This window comes from Hermetia illucens, chromosome 6, assembly GCF_905115235.1.
Source record: "Hermetia illucens chromosome 6, iHerIll2.2.curated.20191125, whole genome shotgun sequence".
NCBI classification, from domain to species: domain Eukaryota; kingdom Metazoa; phylum Arthropoda; class Insecta; order Diptera; family Stratiomyidae; genus Hermetia; species Hermetia illucens.
In genome coordinates this window covers 11,038,339-11,063,934 of record NC_051854.1, presented here as the reverse complement: position 1 = coordinate 11,063,934, position 25,596 = coordinate 11,038,339, and the positions used below count along the sequence as shown (strand labels likewise).

The following is a 25,596-nucleotide window of genomic DNA, read 5'->3' as shown; positions in this document are numbered from 1 at the left end:
AGCTCCCAACCTAGACCTTCAAAGGCAAGAAAGTGAATGCGTAGATTCTATGAGATTGGTCTTCTTTAAACCAACCAAAATCTAATTTTCCGCCTAATAAATTCTCGTTGATTGGAAAAATAGATTCACATCAAACCAGCTAATGAGTCCAAACTGGAACTAACTTCTCGTTTGCGATAGGGGCACCCAAGTTATTTATAATCAGTGTTTTTAGTTGAGGTCAGTATGTTCCTCTTTCCTTTATTGTTGGTCCTAATTAATTGTGCATATTCCTCGGACAAATTTAAACCTATACTGACTGCCAAAATCGAGGATTTCCCACACCATGTGTCGATATACGAAACATCATACGATATACCTGTATACCTCTGCAGCGGAGCCCTCCATAGAAGGAACGCCGTAATTACGTCCGCTTTCTGTGTAGAAAACAGGCCTGCAGGAATCTTGGCTGTTCACGCTGGTTCGGCGGATCGCAAAGCTAGACCAAACAAGTACCCAGTTAAAAAGGTCATCTTTCATCCTGGAGTTGACTGGTACACCACTGAGAGCATCGCCATCCTGATTCTAACTTATCACTACCCGAATTCTACAAAGATACATCCTATCGAGATAGCTCAGGACGATGAAATTACCTTTGAACATCAAGGGACCACAATTTCTAGTTGGGTAAAGATGTTTGGGAGATCTGAACATTCGCAAATGTTAAAAACTTGGCAGCTGATTGCCATACCGTCAAGGGAGTGCAACTCAATTAATGGAGTTCACGATGACACTTTTTGTTGCTTTGCCTTTGACGCATGCCCCGATGCGTGCCCTTCGAGTGGAGATCCACTAGTGATTGAAGTGGAGCCTGAAAATGGGAGTGAACCAGTTCAGAAATTGCTTGGAATTGCATCGTTTAATTCATGGATTGAATGTGATAATGGATTTGCTACACGTTTTATAAAAATTCCTTATTTTGCAAACTGGATTAATTCAACGGTTGAAACATTTCCTTGAGGAGTAAGTGGAATAGGGAAAGCAAAGGTCACGATTGTCCATGACAAGGGTTTAAATAATTTTATATAATTTCCAAAGATCAGTTCCAGTTGCTTCTGAGATTTCTTTAAAACTGAATGTCATCAGTTTAAATATAGTAAATTTGCTGTTGTTGCTTTTATTTTTTGCAAAGTTGTAAAGATGGAAACTGACTAACTAATGATACGCGCGGGACGAACGCTTGGTTTCACCGAGACCGTTGAACTGGCGGGAGCGTCGGGGGCGCCGCAACTATTCCTTCCCCAATAACGAAGGGAAAATGCGTGTGGGGCCGCGATGTTGTGATCGTGTTGAAGGCTGCACATTAATAAACAATGTTGCTGCGGCGGCTGATGTGCTGGAATCTGCGGCAATTGGACGTTTGCCTGCTCGACATAAGCAGATTTAAGGTGGTCTTTCAGGGTCTTTACGATTGCGTTAACGCCTACGACGACCGTGCGGACGTTAAACCTTTTTATTTCATGACGCGGACCGGTGCGGGCTGCTCTAGCGGCGTCTTGATGCGACGGAAAACGTATTCGCAAGTGGCCAAATCTGTGAAGATGCAAGCATGCTAGTCTGGATGCCTAGAGATTGGCACCGAGTGAATAGTTCTAAAGGGGCTGCGCAAATCGGTAACGAAGTCTTTGGAGATGATCGCTGGTTTACTCTTCAGCCGGAGAGACTTGCAGATCCTCTTTGAAAGTGAAGGAGAACTGCTGGAGGCACTCAGAGCCATGGAATCTCGGGCATACACTTTAAGGCAGCCTTGCGCGTTTGGTAAGGTGTTCTGTGGACGTTTTTCGCTCCCACGATCCGTGTAATGATGGGGGCCGTTGTATCCAGGACTGGAATTGCTTTTGGACGTTGGCAAAGAGGCAGTTTGATGAGATCCACGTGGATGTGATCGAAGCGAGCGGAGAATTGGCCAAAAGGACAAAAGCGCTACACGCTTCGCTGTGGTCCGCCACAGGGGTGTGCCAATTGGTGGACGTTGTTAAAAGCCTGGCAGCAAATTGAAACCGGTAAATATGGCTTTATCCTATCATTGCTGAGTAGGAGGCGTGGATACCCAACTGGAGTTGGTGAAACTTGAGGCGTGGCAGTTGTTCCGCCTCGTTAATAGCTCGCGAACTCAATGTGGTTGGCATGGAGATTATCTCCGCGTGGAACAGAGCTTCTACCACAACGTTTTGGTCGCTAGGCCTGTACTGGAAGGGAGTTCCAAACTGGCCGATGAAGTCGAGATTCCTGGTCTGAAGCGGTGAGGCTTTGTCAGATCGCTACGTCAGCGTGAAAATGTGCGAGCGATGTCGGCGAGAAGCTGGCGATCGTCGGTGGAATACGAACACCTCTCTGGAGCAGAAACCAATGTGCCCTCTGCTCGTTGTTGGTTTGAAGCCGCGTCGATCGCTATGTTGCCCAAAGTTATCTTTTGGGTGGATAACAACATTTGAACTAGGAGCTCTGGTGCTCTCTATCTGATGAAGAAAAAGTGTTAACCAAAATGATTCTAAAAATGACCGACGACCAAGGGGAAATTCGTATGCTAAATGTAGTGAATGGCTAGAAACCGTCGGAAGTAACCCCAGTTTTTTGGGCATAGTAATGGCACCTCTGGTCTCATTCTGACTAGGTTCGTGTTTCACCAAGATGATGACTTAACTGGCTTAGCCGGACAGTTGGCCTGATATACGTCAATTCGACTTTGTTGAGGTATTCTATCCGTTTCAGTGTTTCAAGTTCCAGTTCGCTCCTGGTATCACTATCCCTTTGTAGGTGAGCCATGTTGTTCCTCAGGTACTTGCATAGGTGTCCCAATTTGTGCTTTCCGGATTCCTGGCTATTATTTGTTATTATTTCAGAGTTGCCTTCAATATTCAGTTCTCCCCTTGACTTCCAGTGAAACTTAGACAGCCACAGGGTCTCCAGTCAGAAACTCTGAAAGACATATATATTTTAAATTACATTTAAGAATGATGTAAGCTCTTGGTTTTTCGCAAGAGGAGTCATAAATTACCTGCATACTTCCTCCTTACAGACCAGGGATCTGCTCGGATACACTCAGGGCTCTTAAGCCAATAGTATACCAATGTTGCCCTTGCAATCACTGTAGACATAATTTTTGCTTGGTGGAAGTTTATCTATCACCCTCCTTTTCCATTATGCCACTTTCTGCAAATCGTTGTTCATCTTGAACCCTAGAAGACCCAGGTCTAGGTCCTCCAGTTTCTCCTTCTAACTGGGCAACACGTCTACTTCCTTGCTTGTTCTTCTTTTCAGCCGCCATTGCTTCAGAGATTCCATCGCGGACCCCGGTAGGGTCCTCACCTGATACATGCTTCGAAATGCCTTTTCTCGGCTTCTCCAGACATGTTGCTAACTCTATAGTTGATATGACAATTTTGTCGTTTAATTGCCCGCAGAGATCGATCATCTATCTCCATCATGAGGACTTTATCTTTCACTTTGCTTCTGAAGACTCTATATCATTTTGAGCATCTGTAGCTTAGGAAAGATTCACTGTCATCGTATGTATGTCGTCGTATATCATCTCCAGCACATGTCGACCATTCTGCTTCTTTTTAGCCTGGTAATTCAGGGATTATGATCGTAAGCCATTCTGCAGTGTCTTCGTCGTGGAGTCCATCAGTATATGACTTGGTCAAAAGTGTATGTCGGTGAACACGAGCTTTGCACTCTTATCCTTTGCACGTCTGCCTCATGGCAAGGGCTTCGATAGCTTCCTGCTCCTCACGGGTGAATATTTACTCCGGAAATGTTTTCAGAAGTATTATCAATGGGATACCCTTGACCATAGTAGCATAGCTAATAGCGGGCCTCCTGACTGCTGCCTTCACTCCTGATCTACCCGAGATTTCCCCTTCTTGGGTTTGGGTATTTTTGGTTTTTTGTGTTTTCCTGTGGGCTGTTTTCCACTGCTCTGATGTTGAAGACTGAGCCTTCTTAAGGGTTTTTTCTGGTTTCAGGTCTTCATTCAGATAACCATTTAGCACCCGTGCCACTGAGGCCTGTCTCCTTCTTGACGCCTTATCTCATACGTCCTGGTTTTCTAGCAGTGACCTTTGTTAGGTGCGATCTCGTAGCAGGCCTGGTAGACCTTGGTGCCAATTTCTCCCTTTTTAGGTGTAATCACCTGCCTTTCAGTATTAGTTACATGTGCCTCTGCCTGGTGGACCAGTTTGTGTACAGTTTGGAGATGCTAGAAGTTGCTAATATTGCGAATGATCCGTTCCTTTCCTGCATCTGAAGTAAGCCCCCAACAGTGGAGTCGAATCAAGAGTAGGCTGACGCGCAAGCAACTCATTCGTCACACTATGCAGCGTACTGGTCGTTAGTATCTATCGCATCCTACACGTTAAGCCATCTTTCGTAGTAGTTTCTTTAATTCAAACTGTTAGCTGTATTTGATCGTGAAATGGAAGCAGTGTATTTTTTGGTCTGACAAGTGACCTTATCCATGGGTCCATCTTTGATAACTGAATTGTTGATAAAACCTGATGTGACTTCTGGTTTTTGAGTAAGTATGTGGTCGTGCCGTTGGTATTTCGGAGGAAGCATCAGAAGTCTAGAAAACTAACGATTATATGAGCCCTTGAAATCTGTCCAATCTTAGGTTTCCAGAAATGTCATGTGGAAGCGCAGATGATTATAATTGTAACCTGAAAGGATTTTGAGGCTTTCTAAATTTAGTATTCTGTGATGTTGGCTAGTTGGGGAAAGGTCAGGCAAAGAAACTTGGTTAGGGACTGTATATTCTGTCTCTAAAGTCCTATTGTAAAGGTAGGGGTTGCAGATCGTACTGTCTGATCATTTGCTTTGAAAAAAGGACTCTCGTTTACTAGGACCATGGAAGTAAGAAGAAGCATTGTTGATTGGTGAAAGACTGCTTTTGTCAGATTATGGGTGAACTCAGAATGCTTGAAAGCGTTAAATAGAAATTAAAAAACATATTTTTGTCAATACTATAGACGGGGATGTGTCTACCTACAGCTCCTGGAAATAAGAATGATTCCAAAAAATTCTCTACACCCACTTGTCTCTTAAGTTTCGAAAGTTACAAAGCTGAAGCATATTAATTAGTGTAATTTCGTGTGTTTGCATATAATATTCTTTGAAAGTTATTCATTGACAAACGAGCTCCAGTGGTTGCCTCCGCATGTCGCATTCATTTCAACATCCTTGAGAAATTAGCTTGTAGTGCTTCCAAAACCATATTAGTGAGTCGTTCTCCTGCAGTGGTAGCGTTCCAGTGTAACACACTGTAACACACGAGCAAGTGAGACTCAAACCACCCAGAGGGGCACACTTGAAAGCGCTAAGCTTACATCATCACATCTTGAAAGGAGACTTGAAAATCAAATTACAAAGCCGAAGGATCACCACCAGCTGCTGTGGTAATGTGGATGGAAATTGCATGTTGCCGGTCTACGATGGCCACTATTGCTCCCCACCGATATTACATTACATAAATTCATAATGAACATGTGCCCCTGCTGCCTACTATTGCTCCATTGAATCTATAGAAAATAAGGTAGCTATTGAAAAGTTTTCCGTTCCGTGACCATGTTCACTCCACGTGACTCGAGGGACACTCTTAACCTTGTAAAAGTCCTTACACATTGTTCAACTATGTTTCATTAGTTGAGAAAATGAGGAGTGAATGGATTATGTTATGCTTTTATGTGTGTTTTAATGTGAGCTGGGAGGGCAGGTGCCTTTCATGAGTATGGCTCTATTTCTTGTTGCTCCTTTCTAAGCATGGCGGGAAGGCAGGTGATCCCTGAAGAGGACTAAAGTCAGAATGAATCCTAAGCATGTTCAGTAATCAGTGTAGAAATTAAAAAAAAAAGGATCTGAAAATTGATTCAATATGCAAGCAATGAAAGACGAATAGGAGGAGAAATGGTTGTGAATGGTCCTTTGGGGTGAATAGGTTCATGGGATATGTTGATGCACAAATGAGGCAATGAAGCCGGTTGAGGAGCAGCTATGTGAAGTGAGTTTTGTGTAGGCACACATGTTAGGGAGATACAGGAGGTTTGATGTAATGAAAAGGAAATTGAAAAATCTCATTTCTCTTTGAATCCTGCAAAATTGTGTTTATTGAGTTTTGATGAATATCCTTGTAAAATATGTAAGATTCGTTATTTTGTGAATGAATTGATTTTTACATGATTTCTCTTCTATTGCAGGTATGTACATTTTGACGAAGGATAATACCGAGCCTATTTTAATGAGTAATTACAAGGATTGCATCTCCATATTCTGGTAAACCTTATATTGAATTGGTAAATCAAGTAAATATGTTTCTGAACTTAATCCTGAAATCCTTTTAGTAAAATTTGAAAAATGCAACTATTTCGGTTGGTTATCACATCTCATATTTAAGGAGTTCTATTGGGAATATAATCTTTAATCCTCTGAAATCATTACAGAGACTGAAGGTCGAATGTTCTTGAGTAAGCCTTATAGTCCAATTTTTTTTCGACTCTGAGTGAAAGAAGGCTCAGCAGAAGGAAACTTCAGCCTTCAGGACTGGAGCTGGACTGAATCCTGCCTATCAGAACCTTCTCATTCACCCTTACCAGGAAGAGCGGGGGAAAGTGGTGAAGTGGGCGCTGCTGGTCTAACGCTGGTATATGAAAATAGCGTCAGGCGGCCTGAACGCCGTGAACCTGCGAAAACTCCCAACTGACGGCAGAGTAAGGCATTGCGGAAGAAGGTGAAGCTCCCTGGGAAGGAGGATATGAACGTGGCTGACCCACTAAGTGTGGTAATGTTCAGAGAAAACGAAGGCAAGTAAACAAACTAATAATCACGGTGGGAATCACACTAGCCGCAGCAAACTCTTCGATCAGGAATAATGCGTGCAAGAAGCCTAACGTCAACACATACTTATGTCATGGGCAACGCTTTATTGCACTACGCAATGCATCTGTCAATATTTCCTTCGGGAACTAGGGATGGTATACCGAGAGCTTATAAAGTCAGCGAGATAGGTCTCAACGAAGCTGGTCCCTCCCATAGAAATGCAAACACGAAGGTGAGAAAGAAGAGGACGCATGTACAAGCTGCAACTTCATTTCTAACCGCTCTCGTGGGAGTTTCCTCCAAGCATGACAAAGAGTCTGAGAGAGAATTTTCCATCCTCCGTGCCTATGGCAAAACATGTTAAGGCCTGGAACGAAGCCAAGCTTTAACAAGCAAGGTTTAAAGGCTTTAGCAGGTAATCATAATTTTCAATTCGGCCGGTCGGCCATTGTAAATACCTAGCTGTGGGCTGAACATGTCGCCTGGATACTTGGCCCCCGCAGGAAGGCAAGGGACATCATTCGAATGCTGGGTGAACAGAACTCGGAGGGGCAAATTTACAAACGCAGAGATTTTAGTTTGGTGTTCGAATTGCACCAAAAGAATCTGAAGGTGATCAGGGACAGTCATCATATGGTGCTACACTTTTTCCTGGATACATTGAAATTCAATCATAGCAGGAAACGGTAGAACGAAGAACAATGATGGTCTGCGATTCATGCAAAATAGATCGCTGCGCATATCTACAATGATACTGTGCGCGGAGGATAATGCATACTCAAGTATCATTTGAATTCATGCACTGTCTATTTATCTTCATCAAATTAAACCATGACCATTCTCCGTCACTTCCCAATTGACTCTCCTGTTTAAGGTGCACTCGCGGCTGCTTTTAATTTGAATCTAAAGCATCGCTCAGTCGTCTTTCATCGAGCCGCCATTCTCACAATAGCAGTCCCGCTACATTCCATTTTTCGCAATTACATGTACAAACTTTCGCTTTAGTCTGCAACAGGCTTTAGTAATATATTTCGTAATATACAATATGCTGAAATCTATGTGCAAACAAAAACAAGGGATTAATTTAATAATAAAATAAGTCGATGTTCGGACGAGGAACAGGAAATTGACAGGAATATAATGAAGTCGTTAAGAGAGCTAAATGTGAAAAAGAATTATGCTGCATATTAGTAAATGCATCTTATCGTCCGCTAGTTACCAGACAAAATGAACGAAATGATGCGGATGCTGCGAAGTCGTCGGTATCGGTAATTACGTAGTGCAATAGGGTGGCGATTTACCAAACTATATATGACTAAACGCAGCTTCGAGGTGATGAAACGAAGCATAGTATTTTAAACTTTTCAAGCAACAAAAAATGTCTCTAAGTCAGAAACGTTTGAAGACTACAAAATCTTTTCCAGATAATTAAATGTTTTAATAAATTTGTTCAGGAAGGATTAAAGGATCTTCATCTACCTAACACAATATTTCAAATCCCTTTATGAACAGGAAATTAACGCTCTACTGGCGTATTTCTACGGTAAGGATTGTTTCCTCCCTTCCACTTTTCATAAGCGCTCCAACCTTGGGAGCTCGTTCTAAACACAACTTATGGTGCTACTAACTGCGTTCCACACTTCTTGCACTTTTAGTATTCTTTGTACGGATCTCCTCAAGAGAAGTTCAAGCTGTGAAGAGTGTGCGCTCCGAGTAATAATATTTGTTCAGACATTTAGGATAGAAGGGAGTATTCACCATGCCCAGTCAGAAACTGAGTTAAAGATAGTGGACATCTTCATGGCTGGATATTTGAAATCAGCCTGTGCGTTTTCTGAGAATTATTTCAATGTTCCTGCCATACCCTGATCGTGCGCGTTCTCTCCTCTCGTTGCCGATCTTCGGCATTATGATAACTGCATGCTTTCCAGCTGCTTCGTCTAACGTTATTCGGAAGTGCTCGCAACTTTTAACGCGCTCAGAAAATAAACTGAAGGTAATTTCGTCTGGTGCTACGTATAGCAGAATGAATGAGCACCCTCTGGCTAGCAACAGCCTCCTCGGTGGTTTGGGTCCTCCAATATTCAGTATCATGCCATTTACCGCAACTATAACTTTCCTTGCGAGAGTTGCCATATTTGATGAAAGGCTTGCACTCCTATCACAAATCTTGGAACTCCTTTCAGCTTACGACCGTTGACTTTTACAGGTTCAGTCTGACCGATGTACTACATGCCTACATAGCCTCCTCCAAAATGTTTGTCTACTACCAAAAATGGTAGCTTGTCGCCGTTGATTGTTTTTTTGGTACCGCCCTGCCACCTTATACATACCTCCACTTGCTTCCTCTGCCAGATTGACCACTAAGTTGATCGGCCAGTGCCGAGGACATGCCTTCTGCTTCCTCTGCAATTGGAAGCAGCCTGTTTCATATAATGCGGTTCAACAGCTTTCCTAAATTGTCCAGTAAACAAATTGGACGACACAACGATAAATGACCAAGTAATTTGCCATTCTTTGCTACCAGCACCAGCATCTGCCTTTTCTATTGAGGTGCGAAGAAGCATTTTCCCAAATAGGTATTAAAAGTGGAAATGAACCATTCTGATCTTGCTTTTATCGCCGCTTTCAACGCCGCTTTCAAAGCCACGTTTGGCACTTCGTCCAGCCTGGGTATCACTTTCGACTCTACCTTTTCGCAGGCAATGGTATGCCCATCCTCTGTTATACTTGGGATATTCTTGGAGGGTGTTCTCTTTCGTTCGCAATAGTGCATTTGCCTTGCTTTACAAACAGAGTGGCCACTATTTTTCGCAATAAAATTGGGTCTACGCCATTGCTTCGTCTTAGGCAGGGTTTGCCAAGTTATGTCCACATAGCAGGAGATATTTTTTCCTGAATTCTAAAGACAACCAATTCAATCTTTACTTGGCAGCTACCAGAAACGTGTTTGCCTAAATAGTTGCCAGACTGATAATTGCGGTTTGCTTGCCAACGTATGCTTTCCGCAAGTTCTCTATTGCCTCGACAGTTTCCTCTGGAAAGCGTAACGTCTGCACAACTTAGCTCCATACGTCCACCTTTGTCGTAATTCGTCGTCTTCTCACCTAAGGATCTGGGTAGTTGAGCATTCTTCTGTTCTGCGTCTTCCAGAAGCAGTTCTCCCTTCTGCGTTCTTCTAATTCTTGTGACATTGTATCCCAAGCAGTTTAGCGCCAAATTTCCTTTGGTCTTCCTTCTGTTATCGATTACGTTCGCACTTGGATGGGGTTTCCTTTGGTTTATTTGTTCCTTTGGCTTCACAGTAGTCCAAACATTTGCTCCTATCTTCCGGTATTTCATTTGTGAACCTGATTTAAAATCCAAACGTTACACTCCCTCCATTGCTGGTTCTTTGGAGTTTCTGCTTTGTTTTGCTATTGGAAACTTTACGCTAGTATCCTCGATCTCTTCTCTTCTTTACGCCCTCTATAGCTTTCCACTTTGGACTTGTTTTGAGTGGTTCATTCCATTCTTTCGGTAGGAGAAGTACCTTCCGCAGGAGCTTGGGCTATTGAACCTAATTCGCCTAGGGTCTTTCCGCAGGTGTCTTTAAGGTTTCGGACTACCTTAATATAGCGGTGAACGTTTTGCTTCGGTTTAACAAATTCGCGGAGCGTGTTCGGGATACTGCCCATTCCCGTCAGGCAATTTTCCATCATGCATGCACTAGCGTTAGTAGTTCCACTGGTTCGTATCTCGTTTCACTCCGAAACGCCCACATAGGGATGAGTACAAATATCCGTGATCCAATCGGGATTTGAACCTGGGGCACAAGCTCAAGAAGTTGATGTTTAACTTTTTTATCAGTCATCCGGTCGACGAATCTCTCTTCTGCATCTTTTAATACAATAAAGTACGATGGATATTATAATCATCTCTGTCTCTTGTTTAGAAGCCAATTTATTTATTTTCCAGAATTTGAATTCTTTGCTGGAATGGCAGCCATGTCCAGAAATTTATTGACAAAAGTAGCATCTCAAGAAGTTCCTCTATAATCCTTTATTTAAATTGTTGTAAACTTCCAAAGTTTGTGGTCGAATAGTTTCCTATTAATTCTGTTAGTTTCCAAATCAGTTTGGTGATTCCTTCTTAAGTTCTTGTTCCTTTCGTTAAGTTTTATCAGAGAAGATCGCATTGCTATGAAAATCACGTAGAAGTTTCGATACTTTGTGATTGTTAATGGGAGTCTTCTCTCTTTCGGCACCGAAATTGTAGTATTTTCCTGAAGTGATACGCAAGTAGAGAATAGATTACAGGTTTGGTGAATAAAAGTTGGTTTTTGAATGTACTGAAACGTAGCTATGGTTACCTGGACTAGCGCGCACTATTTCCATCTCAAAGAAATTCTCCTTTGTTTTTACCTAATGAGAACTTTCTTGTGGTAGGCCTAGTGAAATAGGCGGTTTTTACGAGGCCGTCAAAAAGCATCGTTATGGGGTTGCACCGATCGTGGAAAAGTTGCGAGAGAGGCGTCTTCGATGGTATGGTCACGCAATTCGTGCAAACGAGAATTCACTTGCCAAGATTGGTCTGAACATCGAAGTCGATGGTAAACGACCAAAAGGCAGACCTAAGCAACGGTGGCTTGATACGCTGGATGGGGATTTGAAAGCCTCGAGATTGCACCCAGATCAGGCATTCGATAGAGCCAAATGGCGAAGCCGATCACGATGAGCCGACCCCGCTTGTGAACGGGACAAAGGCTGAAGAAAAAGAAGAAGTCAAAAAAGAGCTCCCTTGTATTTCCACTCTTATTCATTAATTTGTGATGAGGGGTTATATACCAGTATCTCTTGAGGGGTTGCTGTCAGGGGTGCAGGACTCGGAGCTAATGAACTTTGAGAACACCAATACCAAAAAAACCAATCCTGGGCTACTCTTTATTGCCATTTTAGAGCTGCTTAGTCCTTGTTGCATCGTCTGAGAACTGACTTGATTTAAACTCAGTCAAACCATCTCAAAAAATCATCCTCGGCCTACGTCACCTTACGACATTTCGCAACATCAATTTACCCCTGAATAAATGACCTGTTTTGACTTGAATTGCTTCTAATTGAATTATCTTTGACATGAAGTGAATACAGCTCAATTTAACTCTGAACAAGATACTCGCAGTCTTAAAGAAACTTCCGACGACTTAATCGAATCACACAAATGGCCCACAAGATAGGGCCGAGCACGTGAGTTAAGAAGACGATTTACCCTACATATGTCCGTATATATCCATAATTTATCTTGTGTTTCGTTTCTGTTTAAACGTATCTTGTTTACACTTAAAACTATTATGGGTTGCGTTTGAATTCAGCTTTCTTTTGTGATGTATTTTTAGTGTTATTAACGAATAGTCTGACCTGTAGTGCGACTGACTAGGACAACCGAATTGACCGTTGCGTAAGAGACTTGGACGGGATTTTCCTTGCTTTTGAAGTATTCGGATTTGTAGTTGAGCTACTGCAGCTTTTTTTGCAATCCTGTTTGCAGAGCAATTGAATGGAATAATCTTGTTGTACCAGAAGATATTGCTGATTATTTGCACTGGTCAAGGGTTATGTCACTGATTTCTGTGAAGTGGGAACATGGAATACCATGCATATGCACATGTGATGGGGTACTTGTATGTTAAGTGCTAGAATATGCGATCAGATCCATATGAGCGTTTGCATGATTCTTTAGGTTTTGGAGGCGAAATCTCCAAAGGACATTGTCACATATGCTACCAGCTTATTGAATTTTTTCACAGAAAACCACCTTCAACTTTTATCCTCCTCTACATGAAACTACAGTAGTAGCTCTCCTTTTGCCCATCGCCAGCCTACCTTCGCAATTGAAACCATTAGTTGTTTTCTATTCGTCCAACGTTTGGCTTGATACTTGAAATCAATCTGTAGGTCCACCGATCGTTTTCCGCCCGTTCCCATCGTTGCTGTCCTGCTCAATGATTCCTCTTCCTCCGCATTCCTCACATGCTGCAACTGAAAAGTTGAGTACAAACTTATATGTCATTTTCCACAATTACAGTTCCAGTAAAGAGCCGAATTGAAAAAGAACGGAAACAATGTACTCCTTCAGGTCCTTGATTCTATTAAATCATCATCATCAACGGCGCAACAACCGGTATCCGGTCTAGGCCTGCCTTAATAAGGAACTCCAGACATCCCGGTTTTGCGCCGAGGTCCACCAATTCGATATCCCTAAAAGCTGTCTGGCGTCCTGACCTACGTCATCACTCCATCTTAGGCAGGGTCTGCCTCGTCTTCTTTTTCTACCATAGATATTGCCCTTATAGACTTTCCGGGTGGGATCATCGTCATCCATACGGATTAAGTGACCCGCCCACCGTAACCTATTGAGCCGGATTGAGCCACAACCCGACGGTCATGGTATCGCTCATAGATTTCGTCATTGTGTAGGCTACGGAATTGTCCATCCTCATGTAGGGGGCCAAAAATCGTTCGGAGGATTCTTCTCTCGAACGCGGCTAAGAGTTCGCAATTTTTCTTGCTAAGAACCCAAGTTTCCGAGGAATACATGAGGACTGGCAAAATCATAGTCTTGTACAGTAAGAGCTTTGACCCTATGGTGAGACGTTTCGAGCGGAACAGTCTTTGTAAGCTGAAATAGGCTCTGTTGGCTGACAACAACCGTGCGCGGATTTCATCATCGTAGTTGTTATCGGTTGTGATTTTCGACCCTAGATAGGAGAAATGATCAACGGTCTCAAATTTTTATTCTCCTATCCTTATTCTTCCTGTTTGATCAGTGCGGTTTGATGTTGTTGGTTGATTCGTCTTCGGTGTTGACGTTGCCACCATATATTTTGTCTTGCCTTCATTTATGTGCAGCCCAAGATCTCGCACTAATTGCCGCCTGCTCGATGTGGATGAAGGCAGTTTGTACGTCTCGGGTGGTTCTTCCCATGATGTCGATATCGTCAGCATAGGCCAGTAGTTGGGTGGACTTGAAGAGGATCGTACCTCTTGCATTTACCTCAGCATCACGGATCACTTTCTTGAGGGCCAGGTTAAAGAGGGGGCATGATAGCGCATCCCCTTGTCGTAGACCGTTGTTGATGTCGAATGGTCTTGAGAGTGATCCTGCTGCTTTTATCTGGCCTCGCACATTGGTCAGAGTCAGCCTAGTCAGTCTTATTAATTTCGTCGGGATACCGAATTCTCTCATGGCCGTGTACAGTTTTACCCTGGCTACGCTATCATAGGCGGCTGTGTGATATCTCCCTTTTTATGTACGAGACAGATAATGCCTCGTTGCCAATCGTCAGGCATTGATTCGCTGTCCCATACCTTGAGCACAAGTTGATGAACCACTTGGTGTAACTGGTCGCCTCCATATTTAACCAATTCGGCTGTAATTCCATCGGCTCCTGGCGACTTATGATTTTTTAAGCCGATGAATTGCACGGACTGTTTCTCCTAAACTTGGTGGTGGCAGTATTTGTCCGTCGTCTTCAGTTGGCGGGACCTCCAACTCGCCGATGTTCTGGCTGTTCAGTAGCTCAACCCACAACAGGGTATCGGCTAGCTGCTCATCCGCTTCATCTCTGTACAGGGAGCGCACGTTCCATGAGAAAATGCGCAAATCGTTATTCCGTTGTCGTTGCCGGGTCCGTCGTTTTAAAATCCGTCCTGTCCGAGGCTCCTGTTGTGGCTTCGTAACAAGTTGTTTTCCGTGTAGGGTTGTCAGCCCTACCCAACCCCCAACCTGGAGGACCAGTTGGTACACTTTGTCCCGTTTTTAGGCGCGGGAGACTCGCCTTCATCCTTCTCCGTCTGCAGCTTTTCGTTAAGAAAGAGCTCCCAGCGGTCACCACGGGGAGGTGGAGATAGGGTTTGGTAGTAGAGCTGTTGGTGTTGGTTCATCAGGCATTTCCCAGGTTTTATGCTCCATCGTGGGTACCAATCGACGTTTCGCCCTGGGACCTATACTACCCTTTGACCACTAGCTATCGATAAGCGCAAGCATTAGTATTATTCTGTTAAGGGAAGTCATATTGTGTCAATTTTACTAGTTATAGTATACCTATTAATTATAGTATGTCAAGCAAGTCTATAATCGACTGGATTGATGCGTAGCCTCGCCTTCCTGCATCAAGTGCTAGTAGTTCTTAGTCCAGAAACTCATTCACTGCCACACTGCTAGGAGTTCATCCACTACCATACTCCATATAAGCGGTGACAGTAATCCACCCTGTGGACAAACTTGACTTCCTGGCGAATTGCCTACTTTCTAACATTTTGCCCATCCAAAAGGCCAGGGTTTTTCCTACCCCCTTGCGGATCAGGACATCAGACTAGAGGAAAGAGCTATTCTAAATACCTAAACAATTGGCCAAATTGACAGTGAAGGTCCGCCCGCAAATTCTGAAGCTCCATCGAAGTGTTCCATGGACACGTGCATGCACGTCTCTGTTCTAGCCAGGCTCCGCAATGTGGGGAGGGTTTTTTGAACCTTCGTGGGTCCGCACCGGAAGGATATGTGAATTTTTTCAAAATAAAACGTGGGGGATCGAAGTTTTCGAAGGACTCTCCAAATTCCCGAACCGAGCTAGCACAGAGGCGTGCACGCACATGTCGACGGAACCTTTCGATGGAGCTTTAAAATTTGCGGGCGGACCTTCACGGTCAATTTATCTATTTTTTTAGGTTTTTGGAATAACTCTTCCCTTTAGGTTGGCTCCGGTTACTCCGGATGGTCCTTTGACCATCTTCAATCCATAATAGTCATTACAATTTCTAAACCTCTCTGGAATAGACCTGGGAAGATGCCATCTATGGTATTTGAGATGATGTCAGTGGTTTGAAGATTCCCATTGCCCACCTTACCCTAGCGTGCGAGCATACCTCTTTTGCTGGTTTTCAGTTCCCCTTCTGTTCGTTGTTGGAGTATCAGGCGGAATGTTGCCGCCGTGCTGTACGACCCCGGGCAATGAATTCTGAGAAGCAAATGTACTCTGTCCTCCTTAGCCTCGGAAAATGTCCCATCTTCCTTGTTCAGACAGACAGAAGATATGGTCCTGTCTTTGGCTACAGCTTTGTATAGCCAGGATGCTTCTGTCGTCTATTATATCTCTTCATAGAATTTCCTGATGTTCCATTTTGTTTCCCTGATCGCGTTGCTCTACGCAGTCAGTGCATTTTTGTACTTTTCAGATCTCTGTTCTCATTCTGGTTAGGTTCCTTTTCCATCAGAGTGTATCCCTTGATGACTCAACTGTCTTAGTCGAAAAACTGACTTGATATGCATCAATGATGACTCTCTTGGGGTTTTCCGTCATTGTTCCCAAATCTAATTCACTCCTGATATTACCGCTTTGTAGATGAACCAATTTGTTGTTCAGGTGCCTTGTATAGGAGTCCAAATTTGTTCTTTGTTTTGGCTTAAGACTTCGTGATGGGCGTTGGCATCGCAGCCGAGCAGTGATAATAGTGGCTTCCTCCTACAGAGCTTCACCAGTCTAGCGGCGGGATCTGGATGTCGTCTGTTGGTAAGCAGCCTGACGCAACGAGTGCCTCCCGAGTTTTCCCCCAGACTTTCAGTGAAAGTTGGACAGGCTCGAGGAGCTCTGAAAGACACGTATATTTGAAATTACATTGAGGAGTGATGTCTGCTCTTGGTTTTTTGTAAGAGGAATCCCAAATTACTTGCGTACTTCTCCCTTGCAGACCACGGATCTGCTCGCTATACACCCAGGGCTCTTGAGCAAACATATTCCAATATTTTCCTTGGAACTTGCCTTTGCTATCACTTGAAATGCTTGATCCTATCATTTCAATCTCTACTTCAGGACCTGTCGACAATTCTGCTTCTTTCCAGCCTGGCAATTTGGGACTGTGATCCCAAGCCATTCCGCAGTGCCCTCCGTCGCGTAGTCCACCAGTATAGATGACCTGGTTGACAGGTCAACTCGGTGAATCCGAGCTTCGTACTCCATCTCTTTGCCTATCATGCTCCTCATGAGTGAATACTTGCTTCGTAAAAGGTTTTCGGGAATATGGCCAGTTGAATGTCCTTCATCGCACCAACATAGCTAACGCGGGGATCTTGACCTATCCAGGATTTCCCGTCTTGGGTTAGGTTTTTTTGAGAGCATTCCATTCATATGGGCTGATCTCCGCCGCTTCCCGCTTTTTTGGTTCCGATGTAGAAGGCTTAGGTCAGTTCGTAACCTTCTTCAGGGCCTCTTTTGATTTCCCACCTTCCTCCAGATAACGCAGTTACCATTTAGCATTTGAGTCTCTAAGGCTTATCTCTTCCCTGACGTCTGGTATATCGATCTCAGACGTACTTTGGCTTGTCCCTGTTTTTTAAGCAGTGGCCTTTATTGGTTGCGATCTTCGCAGTAGATCAACGTTGACCATGGCTTGGCTTTTTGGGTGTAATCACATTCATTCTCAAAAAGTAATAGGTTGGCTCTTAGGAAGCTATATTCCTCATCAGTCCATCTTGCAGTTCACTGCGCAAGTAACTAGACATACCATCGTCCCCAGAGATTCGAATTGACCTATTTTCGCGTATGTATTAACTTGACCATCGTGAGCTAATATGATGCCTAACAACGCAAAGGAGCTCGGAGTCAGTTGCAGGCGGTCTCATACATTTCCGTATGGAATACATTATTGTCATGGCTTCTTCCTTTCTCGTTATCATAACCTCTTGTTCCTCCGATTCGTAGGTGATTGACAAGAGGAGGTTTTAGGTGACTATTCACCGATTGAGGTTGATTTAAATTAACTTCGTTTTCTCATCACAGTGAACGTCCTTTAAATTCAGAACACTTGCGTTTCCAGAAGTATGTCTGATATCTCGGCCTCTTTTGCATCGCACAGTGTTTATTTGGGGCAAGTTTTATATTTCCGAACAATGCGACTTTTTTTGTCACATTGTTTGCATCAGTCAAATCGGTCAACATCCTTTGCTAGTTTTGATAATTTTTCTTGCAACTCAAGTATGGGATATGTGTAAAATTGTGGTATCACTTCAAATTTGGAGGTTGTCAAGTTAAGTTTATTTGGTGAAAGCACAGATTTGGCCCGAAGATGCAGTTCCTCCCCTCGGACACCACCTTGTCGTGGTGGGGTAGCCTGTAGTAGTTCACTACTACACTAAGAGTGTCCAACACATGAATATGGAAACTAAGGATATTGATTCTCCAAGTGGTAAGAAGTCACCGACTTTGAATCCACTCGCGACTTTGAACAATCAAATCGCGGCCGAGGCACGGATTTTGGAGGCCTCACCAAATTCATGTTCCCTTACAGACAAATATATGAAATACTTGCTTTCCATTTCAATGGAAAGTCTGCAATTAGTAACTACAGAGCGGTCAGCCAGAAAGAAGAGTACAGAGTCTCCCATAATGGGCGAGATTGGAAACCCGACTACGGCTGTCCCGTCAACGACACTATCGTCGAAAACTTCCAAAAATCGGAAGAAAAAAGCTCGGCGGAAGGAAGCTTTAGCCATTAAGGAGGAGGGACTACAGGCCAAATTCAGCCAGTCAGAACCTTTTCCTCCAACTCTACCAGGAAAAGCAGAAGAACGGGAAGCTGGTGAAATTGACGCTATTGGTCTAATACCGGTATGTGAAAATGGATCCACGCAAACCGGACACCGTGAACCTGGGAAAGCTTCTAGGCGTCGGCAGAGGAAGGCCCTGCGAAAGAAGGCGATGCACCTTGGGAATGAGGACATGGACGTTGCTGCGCCACCAGGCGCGGCAACATTCAGAGAAATCGGACACAAGGAAGCAGGACCTTCAATAGACAGTGGAGACAAGTCGGTAACCCCGGTAAGGCTCCCACTGGACGTAGTAACTTCCTCGATCAGCGGCAATGAACGGAAAAAGCATCAGACCAACACTTCAGTGATGGACCATGCTTTGAAGTTCTCGGCACTAGGGCTTACTTCCTCGGTTTCCGTGGGAGTTAGCACTGGTATGTTAGGAGGTGGTCAAATCAGCGAGAGAGATCTCAATGAAGCTGGTCCCTCCCATAGAAAAACTAACACGAAGGTGGAAAAGAAAAGGGCGCATGTGCAATTGACATCCCCATTGCTGACCGCTGCCGTGGGAGTTTCCTCTGAGGATGGTAAAATGTCGGAAAGACATCTCACCATTCTGCGGAATTGCTTGTGGAAAAAAATGTTGGAGCCTGGACGGAAGCCAAGGTTTAATAATCAAGATTTTCGCGATGGTTTCCTCCATTTGGAGTGTACTGACCATGCTGCCTTAAAGTGGCTTGAACAAGCAATCCCAGCGATAGGTTCTGGGAACCGACCTCAATTCACTATAATTAAGAAAAGACAACATGTTGGATGTTGGATTCCTGGCCCTCGAAGGAAAGCAGTGGACATTATCTGCATGCTTCATGGACAGAACCCGGGCATTAATTTCGGACACTGGTGGTTAAGGTTCATGAGTCCCAAGAAGGATAAATCCACAAATGTGGACGGTTTCACCTTGGTTTTTGAACTGGACCAAAAGAGTCTGGAGGTGCTCAGGGACTGTCACGATATGATGCTTTACTTTTTCCTTGGAAAACTTAAATTCCATCATATCAAAAAACTGTAGATCATCATTTGTATTTTTTTTTTTTTTTTTTTTTTTTGTTTTTTATTTGAGTGAGAACGCGGAGAGCAAAGAATGATAATGGTCTTTGACTCAAACAAATTAGAGCAAATTGCAACATCTTCTACGCGCTTTTCCAAAGTGGATCTGTGCGTGGAGGATAAAGCATACATTGGTAAAACCCCCGTATGGGGGCTCGCTTTTATGGAGGGACCACATACTACCTGTTAGAACCTTCCTCAAAACCTTTAACGGAATAAGCAGGAGAAAGGAGAGCTAGAGATATAAACAGAACTGGCACGATGCCGGTTTGGGGAATTAGATCTGTATTGGTCGGAAATTACAAACCGGAGAAGCGGCTAAACTGGAATCAAAAGAATGATTTGCGTGAAAAAACGAGCTCTTTGTGAATGAGGGCATGGACATTGATTTTATCACTTCATCGGGGCTCATCACTGCGAAAGTTGGGTGTCCTTCTACGCTCGCGGGACCAAAGCGAAATGAAGTAATTGATCTATTACAAATGGTTAAAGTTGATTACAAACTGCGGGTACTGTACGAAGTTCCATTGTCGGGCCACCATAACTGTATCCTCTGGAGTTTCCTTGGTGCAGGAAATATTCGATCTACCAAACTTCGTCAAATATCTTTAGAAATATGTCGGTTTTAGACATCAGCTAGCGTAAGGGTTCTACAGGATAAACTAGGACTCTGGGAAGTGCCTTTTGAGAAGTAGCTCTCTCTGTCCTACTCACTCTCGGTAAATGCGTGCGCCTGGTACATAGGCAGCGCATGTGGAAAAAAGAAGAAGAAAATGACAAAGATCCTTAACGGTAACTACATTATAAATGTCGACAGTTTTGGTTCCAGTGTGACAATTTAAGAACGTGGGCCATTCTGTCGTATCCTCCATCGCGCGGTCTACCAGTATCAAATCTGGTGAGAGCGTGTGTAGTTGAACACATGTTTGACACTCCATCCCTTACACATCGGTGCGAAGATAAGGTTTTTGATCATTTCCTGCTCCTCACGAGTGATTATTAGTTCAGGAAGATTTGGGTAAAATGGTCAATCTGATACCCTCGACCATGGTAGCATAGTTAACGATAAATCTCCTGACCTCTGTGTTTCTAGGAGTATTGCCTTCTTGTGGGCTGATCTCTGCTATTTCCCTTTTCGTCGGTTCTGCCGTCAAAGACTTGGGTACATTCTGAGCCCTCTTATGGTTTCTTCCTTCATATAGTATCGGTATCATTTAGTTGCTGCGCCATTGAGGTTTGTTTTCTTTCTGACTTTTGATATACCAACCTCTGGAGTGCTCTTTCTGGTCGCGGATTTTTGTTGGTGGTAGTCTTCGCAGAAGGTTTATGTCTTCAGTCAGTTTCTCCCTTTTTGATTGTTATCATTTGGTTATCAGTACTACGGATATATCGTTTGTTTCTTGTTTCTGTTATTGATTTCAGTACTCATATGGCTCTCACGAGCGGTGGGAGGTCCACTGTGTCATAATCAGCAGTAGTCTGGTGAAGTCAGGTTTACTCACTGAAACAGTTTGGTATCAGTGAGGTTCCGATCGAATACCAGGTTCGCTGAAGTACATCTGGAGTTAACCTTCCTCCAGATGTACTTCAGCGAACCTGAACTTTAGGATCATCGACGTTGAAACTGTGAAGTTGTGTGGCCCAACCTCTTAAACTGAAGGAATACTTCTTGTGTCATTTCCACGGAGTTGCACTTGGTTGCTGATGTATCCGCGCAGTTACTTTCTGAGACTCATCGATTGCTAGATTTAGTTTTGGGGGCGAAATTCGGGGGATTAACAATAGCCAACGTCTGGTCTGTTGACTATTTGATGATGATCCATCTGGAGTCCCGCATGATTAGGAAGAGAAGTCAAAAGTATGACAAAAGATATTCTTATAGGTACATAAGTCTTGTGCTGAGTCAACTAATTCGTAGAAGCATCACGATGGGGTAACAAAAGAATAAACCAAACTAACAGATTTTTTTTCCAGTACCAATTTGACAAACGGCAACCCGCTTACTGCTCTCAGATTAAACACTCAAAAAATATGAGTTTATTCTCTCTCCAAACTTGACAAAGAAAGTATTTCCCCCAACTGTCCATAATGTGCAATCTGTAATCGCATGATTTCTAACACAATAAAATAGAATTGTGATTAATATTTATCTGCAGCATGCCGATGTCAACATCACGCAATCTTCTCGTTCGCAGCAAAAATCTACTAGAAACAGGAGAGAAAGAAAGTATCTACAGATTGCGGATTAAATTCATGCAAAGCCCGATTAAAAGCGGCAGTTCGTTGACATTTAGACGTCAGAGCTATGCATTTTTCTTGTATAGGAGTGTATGCTACTCTACTTGCGGATCATTGTTGATATCGCGTAGTAAATTCATGCTTCCAACGCAACCACGTAATGTATCTTATCTTCTTGATTGTGCGAAGGTAAAAATAAATCCCCGTTTTGGACGGACAGGCGAATTTGATTGAAAATGTTCTGACAAGGAAACCGTTGAGATCCCTTTGTTTTCGTGAAGTTCATTGTGGGGTGGATACAGTCCATTTTTCAGATTTGTTTGGATCCAAGCTCAATAGGGGTATTTTTCCATGAAGGGTGCGTCAAAAAGGGGGCAGCATATTCCCCTTGGAGTATGGTCATGTGGGGTATCAAACGAATTGGCTGGATCAGGGTAAACCAAATCAAATAAAATATTGCAAAGAATCTAAGGAAATAAATATAATTTCTGGTTGCTACAGAATATAGAATTTTGTCTGGTCTAGACGGTTTTACTCATACCCTCCACGTTTGTCAAACACTTCTCAATCTGCATACTCCATAATTACATTTACGTAATATTTCCAGGATGCATTTCAGCTACGCTCGCTTCCATATTTATTTAGAATTGCAATCCTCATTGCGACTGAACAAAGAATCATAGAAAATCACATCTAGTTATCTCCAGTATCCACTGCAGACAGTTGTATGCTTAGCGCTCAATCAAAGTGATAATTACTTAGAAACTGAATGAAAAAAAAAACTTTTATTATCTGAAGTACGTGCATGAAGTTTTATTAATCAATTGTTGCAAATTTAATGTTTACTTTTCTCGACAGTGATGTGAAGTGGAGCTCTAGTCCTTCTCGATTAGCATACAGCAAAAGTGTTTGCTCAATTATCAAGTTCATAATTTGAATGAGACACGTTGACAATATTTAAATTTTTGATTAGTTTTGATAGAGTGAACACTTATTCTTGGAATATTTTAGAACATGTTGTTTCAAAGATAGAGCACACCAGTTATCTACAAGGGTAGACTATAAAGTTTGCAGCTTAGTACAAAGTTGACGGTATCATCGAATGGTAATTATATCCTTTCAGGTATATTCTATTTTAAAAACTGCTGAATGATGTCAAATGTAATCCATTTAGTATCTTAATTTTGGTGCCCCTATAAGCAAGTCTTAAAAAGGGGAGAGGAAGGGGATGCTTCAGTATACTTATCTCTTTTTGCTCGACTCATATCTTAATGCAGAGGCTCAGTGTATAGGTCCAACGGCGTTTTTCAGAATTGTCCCATCTTCTGTACAACTCCTTTCTATTGGTTTTTATGAAGTCCGCTGTCACATCGGGCGGATTCACCCTCCTCTGCTAAAGACAGTGCACTTAATTTGCTAGAGGGTCCAAGGGAATCACTCTTGCATGATAAATACTGCCTCACCTGATACTGTCCCATATGCGCTTCATACCCTCCCCATGATTGATCGGTATACCAAACTCACCCTTCCCTGGTTCACCACGTTGCCCAGCGCTTCCGCCATAGGCAGGATGGATTTCACCACCCCTGCGATAAGCATCCCCGGCGACGGTATTTTGGATCTCCAATATTAGGCATCATCCTTGCTAAAGATTAATTAGTCTTTGGTGTCTTTTTCGCACATAGTTCAAGTGCCCCTTAATCCGGCCCCAGTCGACTGAACTAAAGACATTCCTAGCATCTAGCGTCATCACCAGGCAGCACTTACCAATGCCTCTCGAGCCAAATCCACAACCGTTGGCATTGCATCGTTTGGATAATTTGCTTGGCGGTACCCATACTGTCGCTGCAATGGACTACCCGCTAGCTCGACTCTCTTCAACATTTGCCCCATAGTGCTTAAAAGACAGATGAGCGATATGAAGAGGGTGCGTAAAGGGGTTTCCGGAGTTTTGGTGGCAGGACCAAGCTCTATTTCTTCCACTAGGCGGGAGACACTCCTACTACCACGCAGAATTTAAATGTGGTGCAGCAGAACGATTTGTCAAATTTAACCGAAAATTTCACGCAAAAGTGTTGCTCCTCTTCCACGTCCATGACAAAAAACACGGAACACGAAAAACAGATGTTAACGTGAGAGCGCGCAATTTGAAATCTCCTGGAATTTTTGATCAGACCTCGTAAGGGTGATTTGTCGTTGTTGCAGGTATGGGAAATTAAAAATCTGAAGCTCGGAATGGTAGTCTACACAGAGAGGGCTCGAATGAATTTGCTTTGTACAGGTTTAAGGGCGAGGGGTCAAAATTGCCCAAGGAAAATTAAATGATAGAGCAACATTGGAAGCCATTCCTAACCAGGAAATTAAGGGCTGAATTTAGGTGAAGTCAGAAGAAGAACCTAGGATTAAAGCAAACATTCTGCAAAAATGATTAATGATGTCGATGAAGTGAGGAATCAAACGGGACTTTATCGTAAAGGTTACAAACAGGTGTTGAATTCAACTCGGATATGGTAGAACTTGTCGACGAAGAGAGTAAGAAATAAATAAGGGGGACCCTTTAAGTCAGTAGCATTTCCTGGCGTTTAGAGCTAGTGCCGAAAATGGAACAGGAGCAAACAGCTTAAGGTCATTTGATAAACAGGCGCACATAGGAGCGGAAATATGTGAGGGCCCAGTGTAAAGCAGTAGGGAACTCCAGGGGAAAGAAGGGACAGGATGAGCTACCATCAAAAGATACTCTGCACTGCCGGTTAGATGTGTGGAAAGTTATGTGAGGCTAATTTGGAGGAGAGTATCTGCTCGAGAAGTTTGGGGACACCAGGCCAATGTTTCTCAAAGCCATGCTGCCTCACCCTTATGAGGTGTAGGAAATATCTGGTCAACCAGTGGTTGACATATTTTCTTTTTCTTTAGCGTTTGTCCCGTTCACAAGCAGGGCCGGCTCGTCGTGATCGGTTGCGCCATTTTGTTCTATCAAAGGCCTGATCTGAATGCAGTCACGAGGCTTTCAAATCCCCATCCAGCGTATCAAGCCCGCTGTATCACCGTTGTTTCGGCCGATCTTTTGGCCGCTTATTAACTTCGATGTTCAGACCAATCTTGGTAAGTGAACTCTTGTTAGTGCGCATTACATGACCACACAAACAACGATGCCTCTCTCGGAACTTTCCTACGATCGGTGAAACTCCGCACGTCATCAAGGCGTGGAACGCATCTCTTTTCTTGAAAATCTTACTTAGAGGGGGAGAGATGTATTGCTTATATCTAACTAGGAATAGGTTAAGAAGCCTATTGGGGCTAGATACATTATTGCCATTAAGTGCATCGATGAAGCGGTCAGTTAAGGAAGAAGTAAGTAGCAAATGGCGGATGATTCAGAACACCTTTTTCAAATAGCTTACAATTTGCAACAGAGCGATCAAAATTCGGGAAAGACAGAATAGGGGAATTGTGAATATGGGATCAAAATGGTTTGAAATCTTCGCGTGCTAGAACGGCCTCAGCGTTCATGGAACTGGGTTTTGCAGAATTTAAGTTTAACTGGCTTGCGGACAATGTCAGTATTAGACCGGCATAGCTCCGCTGATGATCAGCATGAGTGGGAAGAGTTATTAGAAAGATTTGGCGAGTTAAGTTGATTAGGTGAGTTGAACATGAGCAGGCTAAAATCACCAAAACAGGAGAAGTGAATAGCGGAATATAGTTTAAGCAAACTGTTAAACAATTCTTCGTAGGGGTAGGCGGAGAAACAGTAAAAGGAATTGTGTCAGGCGGGAAAGAGATGCCAGTTTATGGGTTGTATCTTTGCCGGAACTGATGTGCGAGCCATCATTTTCGACA

At 43.3% G+C, this 25,596-nt stretch overlaps 2 protein-coding genes across 2 annotated transcripts in view; both read left to right on the top strand.

The window, feature by feature from the left end:
• Positions 1-25,596, top strand: part of LOC119658838 — a 143,388-nt gene that overhangs the window by 40,625 nt on the left and 77,167 nt on the right. The window lies entirely within an intron of this gene.
• Positions 226-1,149, top strand: LOC119658990 (trypsin-1-like). The gene has a single exon (XM_038066870.1). The coding sequence runs from the start codon at positions 226-228 to the stop codon at positions 997-999; it is 774 nt and encodes a 257-aa protein (XP_037922798.1). The 3' UTR covers positions 1,000-1,149.

Bases quoted from the DNA above. Each gene is read 5' to 3' on its own strand.
- LOC119658990 (XM_038066870.1), top strand. From the start codon at position 226: ATGTTCCTCTTTCCTTTATTGTTGGTCCTAATTAATTGTGCATATTCC.